At 40.4% G+C, this 12,497-nt stretch overlaps 1 protein-coding gene across 7 annotated transcripts in view; it reads left to right on the top strand.

The window, feature by feature from the left end:
* Nucleotides 1-12,497, top strand: part of DOP1A (DOP1 leucine zipper like protein A) — a 56,230-nt gene that overhangs the window by 26,207 nt on the left and 17,526 nt on the right. For all 7 annotated transcript variants that reach the window (XR_015913122.1, XM_088520293.1, XM_088520296.1 and 4 more), the window contains 7 exons: nt 111-344; nt 820-1,444; nt 3,979-4,253; nt 4,968-5,120; nt 8,846-8,946; nt 9,763-10,022; nt 10,429-12,433. Coding sequence is in view for 6 of the 7 variants with exons in the window: in XM_088520293.1 (XP_088376419.1) it covers nt 111-344; nt 820-1,444; nt 3,979-4,253; nt 4,968-5,120; nt 8,846-8,946; nt 9,763-10,022; nt 10,429-12,433 (3,653 nt within the window). In the remaining variant the exon portion in view is untranslated. The remainder of the gene's footprint in view (nt 1-110; nt 345-819; nt 1,445-3,978; nt 4,254-4,967; nt 5,121-8,845; nt 8,947-9,762; nt 10,023-10,428; nt 12,434-12,497) is intronic.

Genomic DNA, 12,497 nt, shown 5'->3' with positions numbered 1-12,497 from the left:
TCAGATGTTTAGAAAACAGTTAAGGAAATGACACATAGTACTGTTGTAGAAAATAACCTTTAGGTTGGAATTTGTGCAGTAATTCATGAACTTTACTATTTCTTTATTAGGAGACTTATATTGAAATACAAACAGAACATTTGCCTCAGCTGTTGCTCAGAATGATTTCTGCATTGACAAGTCATCTTCATACGTTGCACTTGTCTGAGCTTACTGATTCTCTCAGACTCTGCTCCAAGATCCTTAGCAAGGTCCAACCTCCACTGCTGTCTGCAGGGGCAGATGGGATCCTGCAGCTCCCTACTGGGCACAGCAGCTCCATCAAAGAATGGGAAAATAAAAAGGTAACTGACTGTATCTTGCAGCATCTTGGAAAAATACGTTTTGTGTGTGTTGGATTTGTACTTTGTGGGACGAAAAAAAAGTTATAAGGCTATAAGAACACTGATAGAAGACTCCTTGCCAAAGCCCGGGTGAATGAGATCCCCTGCTGTCCCTTGTCCATGGAGCCAATGGCCTCAGCATAGAAAGAGGGCTGGTCTGACCTAGTTTGTGTTTGGTAGGTCTCTGTGGTCTGTTGTCCATCACTTTCAAGTCCCTCATGTTTCTGCATATGACTGCCAGAAAGGTTTGCTCTGTAGCTTTCTGGGGGACTGAAATGAGATTGACTGGCCTGCAGTTCCTAGACTGGGAGATATTTAAAGCTAGAATAAAAATTTAGAACTTTTGTTGCTTTCAAGCTGACAAGGAAATAAGTAATTTCTTACTAGTACCTAAGTAACCCATTTTAGAGAATCACTAAACTTTTATCTCAATTAGGTACCCTCAATTTCACTTGACAATCCTAACGATGTGTTTGAAGATGGTGAAAATCCTCCCAGCAGCCGGTCCTCGGAGAGCGGCTTCACCGAGTTCGTGCAGTACCAGGCGGACACGAGCGAGGATCTCGACAGAGCGCTCGGCGACGGCCACGCTGCAGCCAGCATCCCTGTGATAGGCAGCACGTCCTCGGAGACCGAGACCGCGTCCACCGTGGGATCCGAAGAGACCATCGTGCAGCTGCCTTCCCTAGCGACGCAGGGGACAGCCGCTCGAAGCGGGAAGACAATCCAAAAGACTGCAATGCAGTGCTGCTTGGAGTATGTCCAGCAGTTCTTAACCAGGTTTATCAACCTGTATATCATTCAAAGTCATTCCTTGTCTCAGCCGTTAGGGACAGAGCTTCCTGTAGACACCACTAGAGAGCAAGGGCAGGCTGCAAAGTGGGATAGAGAGTCACAAGGAGATGCTAAGGTGAAGAAGACGAACAAGAAAAAAGCACCAAAAGAATACCTGCCTGCCTTTATTGCTGCTTGTCAGCTCTATCTTGAATGTTCCAGTTTTCCTGTTTACATTGCTGAGGGAAATCGTACTTCAGAATTACATGCTGGGAAACCTGAAGTCGGTAAGTGTTACTCTTCTTTGTTCCTTGCTTTTAAAATAAATACATACATTTTAATGTGTAAAGTATCAATAGTTGTGCTTTTAAGTACTGTTATTTGGTATTCCTCTCAAATACATGTTTCCTTCTGTATTAATTGGTTTGGGGTTTTTTGGACTAAGCTATTTCTTAATAGGTTTTAAGAACATTTTGTGTGGAATTTGATGCTAGTCAGTACTGGGATGAGATATTAATTGCACAAGCTGAAATCTGAGAGTAGAATAAAGATTTTTCAGGTGTGGTTCCTTACCATATGGATACAGGAATGTTTTCTTAATAACACTTTTCCTATATCACGGAAAACTTTGCCATAATACGTGGTAGTCACAAGCTAACATTAAATATGGTTTTAGCTTCATTTGAGTAATTTTGGACTGCTTTGCACATTTATTGCTTTGAGGAATATGTAGAAGTTATGCTGTTGAATGGAATTCACAGCAGCTAAGAACTTCATTAGTTTTATTTTGCTTCTATTAGAAGTTAAAGTAATTGTTCCCTTAAGAAACAAGGGATACTAACAGTTCTTCTGGCCATGACCACATTAGAAAATAAAAGGAAAAAATGAGTGTTTTGTGAAGTATGTGTGTGTTCTCCCGTAAGTGTCCTCTTTCCAGGGCCATTTCTGGTCTATGGCTTGAGAATTGTTGCAGATACTAGGTGCATGCAAGAAACCGTAATTATGATAATTTTGGCAATTTATTACAATAGTTTCAGAATCTCCTGTGGTTTTGTTTTTCTTGGAAACTTGGAAATTGTTCTTATCCATAGCTTTCCAAATGGCATGGGCGCTGCTTCGAGAGGGGGTAGATTTCGGGCATTCAGGAACAGCCCCGTTGATTTTACAGATGACTGCTGCTTCCGTTTCCACAGTATTTTAGGTGTATTATGCGTGTCTTCATTAGACAGTCAGGAGTAGAGTGTCTTTGACTTTGAGATCCAGATACGCCAAATATTTACATGCCAGTTAAAGGCAGCTTGCTGATGATCTTGTATTAACTAAGGGCATTACTTTACCGAATTCTGCGTTCTGTTAACCTTTTCCTTGGGCTTGCTGTGGGACTTCGTGAAAAGTTGCATCATCTCTGACCTTCAGATTCCCGCTTATAAAATAGACATGCTACCTTTTGTAAAAGCATAGGCTATTTCTACTTTTTCTGTGATAAGACTCTGAAAAATATAACATTTTCAAACACAAGTAAGAGAGTCACGGCTGATAACAGAGAAGTTCAAAAAAAATCAGCTGTTTGCTTGTTATTTTCAGGGGATTTAACTCTTACCATTGCCACCCTCTGAACATTAAAGCAGGAGGCCTGGAGAGCTTGAGTTGTCTCCTGGTTGTCTCAAAGGAAGGTAGTCGGTCTAGGAACCCCCTTGGCTTTGTCGAATGTCTGGGGTTTGCGTTGCTCGTTCAGTGCCTGGGCTTCTCCGTTTGCGCTCTGTGAAACGGGGACGTAGCAGGAGGAGGTGGAAGGGAGCTGGGAGGCTGCTGTCCCAGGCACCGTGTCTGGTGCGCAGAACGGCAGGACAGCCCAGCACGGCGGCGGCAGCGGGACACGCTCAGAGGCTGTGCATGTCTGTAAACCCAAGGACCCTACGTTAGAACTGTTACACATATTTAGGTTCTGAATTGTACTGCGAGATTATTGTGTATGCGAATTCTAAATTGCACCTTTCCTCTTTTGGTTCTAAAAAGATGCTCTATTTAGGCCTATTAAGTAACACTTTCATGTGCGTCTCATTATGGAATCATTTACTTTTTTACTAATGCAATCCACAGTGCTTTCAATGCTTTAAGAAGTGTAAATCTGGTAATACTAAAATAAACGGGTGCATTGAGTATGTGGTGCACAAAGGGCAATTTGGCTGTCAACTGCAGAGAGAAGAACCTGCATCGTCAGACCACAGTGTGGTGACAAGGGAGGGAGCTGTGAGAAGTGGGAAGTGAGACCCTGCAGCGAAAGCAGAATGCTACCTAGTAGGGATAAGTTTCTCATTGAAGCCGTCAATTGCTGCAGATGCTTTGGACCGTCGTGTGCTTGAAGTGAAACAAATACATTTTGTGTCAGTTTACACTTTTTTTATATGTATAAGATACGACAGTTGTTCTAGGACAAACCCCAATGTTAAGACTTGTTTGACCTTCAAGTATTTCCTGAAGGAGGAAAACGACTGAGGGAATGTACAGTCTACTAAGTATGCAGTTTTGTCTGAAAAAATGACATGAATGCATCCATGAAAATAGATGCAATTCCATAAAATGTATTTTTTCTTCCTTAAGTTTTGATGTTTGCTTTTAGTTATTAAATATTTGAAGCGATATAGTACTACATTCTTAAATTTATTCTAAAGGCAAAGATATAAAGGCACATTAGTAAGTATTTATCTCCTGCATACATTTTCCTACGTGCATACAGTGAGAAGGATGAACTGTGAAAAGTACAGAGCAATCATAGGTGTAGTTTTGAGGTATAAGACATTTTGTGTGGTTTTCATTTCAGACTGTGAACAAGTGCAGCCTCCACTGTGGCTTCAGACTCTAATGAATGCTTGCAAACAAGCGAGTGATTTCAGCATTCAAGGTGTTACTATTTCCCTCGTGATGGACTTGGTTGGATTGACTCAATCCGTTGCTCTTGTCACTGGAGAAAATCTGAACAGTGTGGAAACCACTCAGCCTCTCAGTCCTAACCAGGGGCGAGTGGCTGTGGTCATTAGACCTCCTCTCACTCAAGGCAACCTGAGATTCATGGCTGAAAAGACAGATTTCTTCAAGGTACTGTGCTTTGGGCATCCTCGTTAATGTTTCCTTTAGATCGTATTTTTTCTGACCGGTAAAGACTGACAGTTCTTGCCCTTTTCCTATTCTTGATGTGGGAAACTGAGCTTCCTTGCTGAGTGTTTTGACAACTCTAGTCCATGTTAGGCTCTACATGAAAACACTAAACAACTTTCCAACTGTGAATGTTTACTGATTGCTCAGGTGAAAACACTTGATTGAATCAAGGTTTTGAAAATATAAATGAAAACTGTGTGAACAGCATCACTAACACCTACGCATAGCAAAGACAGGAAGCTGAGCTGTACATAATACAGAAGTCTGACAAACTACTCTTTCTGCATTTGTGATTTACATAACATCTCCAAAAGGTGATTGGCCACAGAGCATATTATGTAGTTAATTATATTCCAGTAGAATTGTCTTATTTCTGGAGATGGCCAATTTCTGACTCCGAGCAGGAATGTTTTGTGTCCTAAATAAACACACTGTTTGAGAGAGCTGCTTAATGTTCATATAAGTAGAAAAGAACAATTTTCTAGATAGCCTGTTAGTCATACAGTATCATCAGATGATGCAGTGTCTCTTATGACTACATATATCTCAAGATAGTTTAGAGGGGAAAAATATATATATATATATAGAGAGAGATGATAGATAGAGATGATACTCATCCAGTTTTTCTTGCAACATTTATTTTCACGTACAAAGCATATAGCTTTAACTCTGTGGGACCAGTTGGGTGATGGAACTCCTCAGCATCATCAGAAGAGTGTGGAGCTTTTCTACCAGCTGCACAACCTTGTTCCCTCTTCTAGCATTTGTGAAGATGTTATTAGTCAGCAGCTGACTCACAGAGACAAGGTAAGTTGTTCCCATGGTTACTAAAAGATGAGTTAAATATATGGATGTTTTTACAGAAACATGTTTGGAGAAAAAGGTCGTGGCACTTCAGCGGAGGACGTAAATGACTCCAGTATTTAAAAATGTTGTTTGAAACAGTTTTATATATATAATACTTTAAAAATACTCTTGTCTTTTATGCAGAACATTAGATTTGTCCACCCGCTGGTGTTATCACTTTCCTCTATTCCTACCCACAGGAACACTTAACCTTATCTTTGTACTTGACCCCTGTTTTCGTGATGTCTTGGTGTTTCCCAGTCATTGATTCCTTTTTCCTCATTATGCTTCTTTGAAGAATAGGGAATAATTTGTACAAAGAAGCATTATCCAGAAAGATAAAGTCTTAATCAAAACATACAAAAAAGATCTAATAATGGTGGGAATTGGACCTAGACTTTCTTGATTCCGTTCTGGTTTTCCAAACAGCTTGTCTTTTTTTGTACAGCTCCTTCAAATTTAAACATTTCTTTTGCTTTATCTTAACCAAATGCAGCTCTCCTAGGTGCTCCCTCCTATTTCATCTAATCCTTGTATCCTATCAAACAACCTATGTTCATATAGCATCTATGCCCACTTGCTTCCTTTCCTCCACAGCACTTGGAGATGGAGCAAGGACGAAGTTTTTGCCAGTGCCACATCTCAGTCACTTTGCTTGATAGTGATGTTGGGTTAATTCTTCATCAGGGCAGTCATCTATGGTCCTCTTCAGCTTTCTGTTCTTTAGGTGTCTCTAGTTTCCCTCCAAGATGCATTTTCTTATTTTCTTCACTGCCTTTATCTTTGTGCCACCACCTAATTTTTACAATCCGAGGTCTGTTTTCGGTTCCTTTCACTTGCTGTAAGAAACATCTCTCTCAGTGTGCTGCATTTGACATAACTGATCTGCTGCTTCTGCCTTAACTCTCTTTTTCTCTGACAATGATTTTTTTTGTCTTTCGGACCATTCGTATATTATCTTGTTCTTTTTGTAACAGCTAATGTAAATATCAAAATGAAATGCTGCTTGTAATTAATAAGATTTTATTTTATTTGCAGTTTCCAAGAGCTGCACTCAAGATTTCTGAGCTCCCTCCTCTGTAACTTTCCAGCTGGAGTGTTTCTGTAACAGTCTTTTCCTTCAAACTTTCAGTGAAGAGGCTCCAGTACAGTCCTTCCCAATCTCATATAGTGCCTTTCTTCCCTAGTTATTTGATTTATAAAATTTAAACTCTGACCCTTCCTGACATGCTTGCCAGTTCTAGAGGGTAGCTAATAAACTGCTAAACAGTAATTGCCAGTTTTCTGGCAATTGGTCTGCTCTGGCTGGCATGACAGCTGGCTTGCAGGTTGTCTGAACATTTCTTTTGAGCGTGTGGCTGAAACTGTTCTTTTCTTGAAGGTATTTATTCTGAATCATCTGAGAGCTGCTTCTCTGCCTCTCTGATTCTGGCGTCTGGTTTCTCATTAGTACTTTGTAACTTGGCCTAACTCCTGCTCTGCTGTCGCAGGTTAACTTGTTTGCTCAGCAAGTCACATGCTGTGTTTCTGCTCTTCCTTTCTGCTGCACAAAGGTCTCTTATCTCACTGCTGGCTTTTCAGAAGTGATCTTGTCTGCCCAACTAGCTACCTCTGCTTCGCCCTCAGTGTAGCTAGTGCAAGTTCAGTAGTATTTTCAAAGTAGACACTGCTGACAGTGTCTATTTTATGTCTGTAATATCTCTTTGTGCTGTCCTGGTAGGCAAAAGGAGCTTTTCAGCACTCAGCAGCACAGACTATTTTATGTAGGAGACTGCATTGCCTGCTTACCTGCATATATAGCACGTGCTCAGCTTTTACAGCAGTTAGTAGGCATTCCACTTCAAATGACTAGTGCTCTACTCTTTTTCTAGGAATTTTTTTCAGGTAAGGAGAATCAATTTGACATTAGAGTCAAGGCCTTTGTAGTACTTAGATGTACAAACAGGCTTCCCAGCCCCTGCCAGGTAGGAAGTTGTTACCTGTTCACAAGCACTGGCAATTCAGGCTCATGGGATTTCACAAGCAGTTCCTTTTCCTGCCTTTCTGCCAGCAACCAGCAAGGGCAGCCGCGCTGAGTGTGCGCCAGCTTGTCCGTCGCTGCAGCTCACAGCTTGGCGTGTTGGCAATCCTGCTGCTGACCTGGAGCTTAACTCGTCGTGCTGTGAGGTCTGTGGAGTGCTGTGTCTGACAAGGTGGCTCACGAGCATTTCTGCCAGGCTTGCTGTGACCAGGACGGTAGCTTCTTAGATCTTCACAGCATGGACTGCCAGCGCTCACGTGAAGCCTTCTCCGCGTGCTCGAGAGTTGGTCACTTTTCATCAGCAGATGCCATTTTGTGTAGCTGGGCATGTGTTTGGCTTTTCTTGTGATAAGCATATCATTTTCTAGCTATGTGTTGCATTTTCTTTTCCTTGCAGCATGCTGCTGTTTCTCTAGTTTGTAGTCCAAGTTTAGTGTGGTCTGGCTAATAGTCTTTTTATAATTTGTATTTTTGTAGCTTTCTCTTAGAATTCACATCATTGTGGCACACACTGCTTGTATTAGTGGTAGCAGCATTTAAGCTACATGTTGTAAGGGAAGCCTGGAAGCGTGCCAGATTCTCAGTGACTGTTTGTGGGTTTGGTTCTTTTTCACTAGCTTCTTTTCACTACATATACCTACTCTTTATAGCGTATATCTCAAAAGCCAACAAACAAAACGTGCATCATCTCTTTGTCTCCTTGCTCATCTAGTAATTTAGTTTAAGCCCTCATTGTATTTGAAACTAATTTCACTTGATGTTTTACTCACTATAGGCATCCTGATTACTGTGCTTTCTTTGTTTGGTCCTACAGCTGCTTAGTAGCTTCCTTGTTTCTTGGATCATGCTGTTGTTTACAGATATACCCATATATTCTTATCAAAGTGTGGCATTTGTTACTGTTTCCAGCCTTGCTGCAATAACTCTTTGCTCTGCTGGCCACAGTAAAGAGATAAAGACTTAAATTATTAATACCATTTTCAGAATTAAATATTTTGCATGTTATGTTATTAGCAATAATGTGCTCATCTGCTTTGTTAAACGTGTTATTTGTTACGAAGCTAAACTGCAAAATCTGGAGCAAAAGTTAGAAAATTATTGATGGACTTTATGTATTATCTAGCTGGAAAATTCTTGCATTTCTCTCTATCCATTTTCATTCCCTAATTTTCTTGGATACTGTATTTAGTCCCATGACTCCAGATGCTACCACTTGGCTGCTTACATCTAAATATTTCTCTAACAGTTCTCTCTACCTCTATTTCCCTTCTATATGAAGAGTTTTCCTCTTCAAAAGCTTACCCATTTCCTCTTCTAATGCTTGGTATGATTCTGATCAGCTCACTGAAAGCAGAGCTGTGCAACTGGCCGGATTAAAATGAGTACTGCTCAAGCTGTGACAATATGTATTCAATTTTCTTTTCAAGCTAAATTTGAAAACAGGAAAGATCAAGATTGCGGGGGAGGAATCCTTTCATGTTGCTAAAATTGTTTGTAAAAAGTTACTATTGCCTTTTACTGATTTTCATTATTAGAAACCACAGTCAAATCTGTGGTTTATAATAATTTAACGATACCTTTTGAGCTTCTGCATGCCTCTCTTTTTCCAGTACTTATCAGAGGCTAGTGGTGCTCAGTTTGATCTAACATGTGCTTTGGTCCACAGAAAGTAAGAATGGAAGCTCATGCAAAGTTTGCAGTGCTGTGGCATCTCACCCGCGACCTTCATATCAACAAGTCCTCTTCCTTTGGCCGCACCTTTGACAGGTTGGTGATTGCAGCCATGATTCAGCTGAAATAATTTTGTTTCAAAATCTTTGACTACATTATGCGAGCAGCATAGAATATTTAAAATACAGAGAATCTCAGTGTTTGATAAACTTGTTTTCATGCTGCTGCTGCTGTTGATTATATCCGCTGTAGATTTTCCTGACAGCTATAAAATATAGGACAGGAAAGATCACTTGATGCATTGACCTAGAAGTGCACTGTATATATTGAGTGGGCTGTTCACATTGTTGCTGTGACATGGTAGAAACAAAAGCAAGAGAGAGAAGTCAACACAAAATTGCATTATATACAAACAGAAAGCAAGGGTAGAGCTAAGAGAATTTACGAAAAATCTGCAAGCACTAAGATATAAAAAAAATATTGTGTGTAATCTGTATGTTTTTATGTAAGATATCACTTACTGGCAAGCAGTTAGATGAGTAAGGTATCTCTTACTTTCCATGCAACTCCATGGATTGACTTTTTAAATCTGTTTTTCTTGTAGTATTTAATACTGATGATAACTTGTTATTCTAGCAGCTGTACAAATATTTTAACTGTCTATACTACTACTACGAGAGCTATCCTAATTGACATTATTACTAGGTCTTTCTGATTAGTTCTTCATTAGGCTAGGCTATAATGTAAAATGTTGGGCTGCAAAATTTACATTCCAAATAAAATAGTGTTTTATACAGGGGAAACACTGGATTATGTCCCAATGTGTTTAATTTATCATATATCAGATTACTATGTGATTATTCTGTGTGTAGCATAGATTATATGCTAAATTCGTTCTTCTTTCTGTTCTAGATCTTTATTTATTATGCTAGACAGCCTTAATAGCTTAGATGGCTCAACATGGTCGGTGGGACAAGCCTGGCTAAATCAAGTCCTTCAAAGACATGACATTGCAAGAGTTCTTGAACCTTTGCTCCTACTGCTTCTCCATCCAAAAACTCAGCGAGTTTCTGTTCAGCGAGTACAGGCCGAATGTTACTGGACTAAATCTCCCTGTCACCCTGAAGAAGAAAATGAAAAGCACTTTATGCAGAAATTTAGCTGTGCGGATGGTATGTACAGCACAGGACTGTAGGAAATTTCTTATTTATTTTTTCTTGTTTATTATTTACAAATTACTTATTACAGTAATAAATTACTTGTGTACAAGTTACAAGTTATTTACAAGTTCTTTATTATTTACAATTAAAACAGTACAATTTTTGACAGTAATTCTCAAAATAAAGCTCTAGAAATAACTAGAAAAAGCTCTAGAATAACTAGAGCTTATATGTACATCTGTTTATGCATGCATGTTTTTTCCTAATTCAAGCCTACTAGTAGGAGTTAAAAGGGGCTAAGTACCATACCTTCATCCCAGTCAAAGTACTAAAGATACTTTAATTTTTAATTTTTATTGCAAATTCATATTTTTAATTCTAAATATTACATGTATGATTTTCTGTGTTTTTCTTTAAGCATTTTCTCATGTGCCTTTAAGCCAAGGACAACTTATAGTTAAAGAGAGCAATGAAAAACAACTCGTTATGGATGAAATGGAGAACTTCAGCCTGACTGTGAACCCTCTGAGTGACAGGCTGTCCTTGTTAAGTACCAGCAGTGAGACTATTCCAATGGTCGTGTCTGATTTTGACCTTCCTGACCATCAGGTTGAAACTCTGCAGAGTTCTGACTCTGGCTGTTCTCAGTCATCTGTTGGAGACAACCTCAGTTATGAGGTAGAGACAGAAAGCCTGAGTGCTCAAGATAGCTCTCAGACTCTGAGAGAAGACTCGCCCGATGAAATTGTGCAGCAAGTGGTTACTGATCTGATATGCAAAGTTGTAAGTGGTCTTGGAGAAGAGACTGAACCGGTCGGACATAATCTACACTCTGAAGATACTTCATGCAAGTTCAGTCCGTTAGATAACTCCGAAGAGGTGACTAAAAGCGAAGATCAAAATATTCAAAGTAGCCAAAGTAGTTTGCTTAGTAATGACAGCTCCCAGTTATTATCAGCATCAACTGAGACTGGACTAGAGAGCTTACGAGATGAAATTTCAAGAAATAACTCTTCACCCTGTATTGCTGCAAGTCAGCAGTCTCTCTCTGATGTCACTTTTGCTTCCGTGGAATCAAAGGCTAGAAAGCGAAGCCACAGTAGTATTCAGTTCAGCTTCAAAGGAAAGCCACCAGAAAAAATGTCAGAGAAGGAAACGATTGTTAAAGAGTCTGGGAAGCAACCAGGTGCAAAACCTAAGGTGAAAATAGCCAAAAAGAAAGATGAAGAGAAGAAGAAAGCACAAACAGAAAAGCTTAAACAAACCAATGTCTTCTTTAGTGATGGTCTTGATTTAGAAAACTGGTACAGTTGTGGAGAAGGGGAGATTTCAGAAATAGAGAGTGATGTGGGCTCCCCAGGAATGCGGAGGCCTCCCCACTTTAATATCCATCCACTGTATCAGCATGTTCTGCTTTATCTCCAGCTGTATGACTCTTCAAGGACGCTCTATGCTTTCTCTGCAATTAAAGCAATTCTGAAAACAAATCCCTCAGCTTTTGTAAGTGCCATCTCTACCACCAGCGTCAACAACGCGTACACTCCTCAGCTCTCCTTGCTCCAGAATCTTCTAGCCAGACACCGAATATCTGTTATGGGCAAAGATTTCTATAGTCACATCCCAGTCGATTCGAACCACAATTTTCGGAGCTCTATGTACATAGAAATTCTTATCTCCTTGTGTTTGTACTATATGCGGAGCCACTATCCAACCCATGTTAAAGTAACCTCGCAGGATCTCATCGGAAACCGTAATATGCAGATGATGAGTATAGAGATCTTGACGCTGCTTTTTGCCGAGCTGGCAAAAGTCATAGAAAGCTCTGCCAAGGGCTTCCCGAGTTTCATTTCGGACATGTTATCCAAGTGCAAGGTTCAGAAAGTGATCCTGCACTGTCTGCTGTCTTCTATCTTCAGCGCGCAGAAATGGCACAGTGAGAAGATAGCCGGGAAGAACATCGTGGCTGTGGAAGAAGGTTTCTCTGAAGACAGCCTTATAAACTTCTCCGAAGATGAATTTGATAACGGCAGCACTCTGCAGTCGCAGCTCCTCAAAGTGCTGCAGCGGCTGATCGTCCTGGAGCACCGGGTCATGACCGTGCCCGAGGAGAATGAAACGGGCTTTGACTTTGTCATCACAGACCTGGAGCACATCGGCCCTCAGCAGCCCATGACTTCCCTGCAGTACTTGCACTCGCAGCCAATCACCTGCCAGGGCATGTTCCTCTGCGCAGTGATAAGAGCTCTGCATCAACACTGTGCCTGTAAAATGCATCCCCAGTGGATTGGCCTTATCACCTCTACCTTGCCTTACATGGGAAAAGTTCTGCAGAGGGTGGTCGTTTCTGTGACCCTTCAGCTTTGCAGGAATTTGGATAACTTGATTCAGCAGTATAAATATGAAACAGGATTATCTGATAATAGGTATGTGCATGGGGAGATTATCAAGTTTTTTCAAGCAAATTTTAATATATTGGATTAAGTCACC

This window comes from Tinamus guttatus, unplaced genomic scaffold (assembly GCF_059628265.1).
Source record: "Tinamus guttatus ecotype Peru unplaced genomic scaffold, ASM5962826v1 Tinamus_guttatus_pri_ptg000085l, whole genome shotgun sequence".
NCBI lineage: Eukaryota > Metazoa > Chordata > Aves > Tinamiformes > Tinamidae > Tinamus > Tinamus guttatus.
This window is presented reverse-complemented; position numbering and strand designations above follow the sequence as displayed.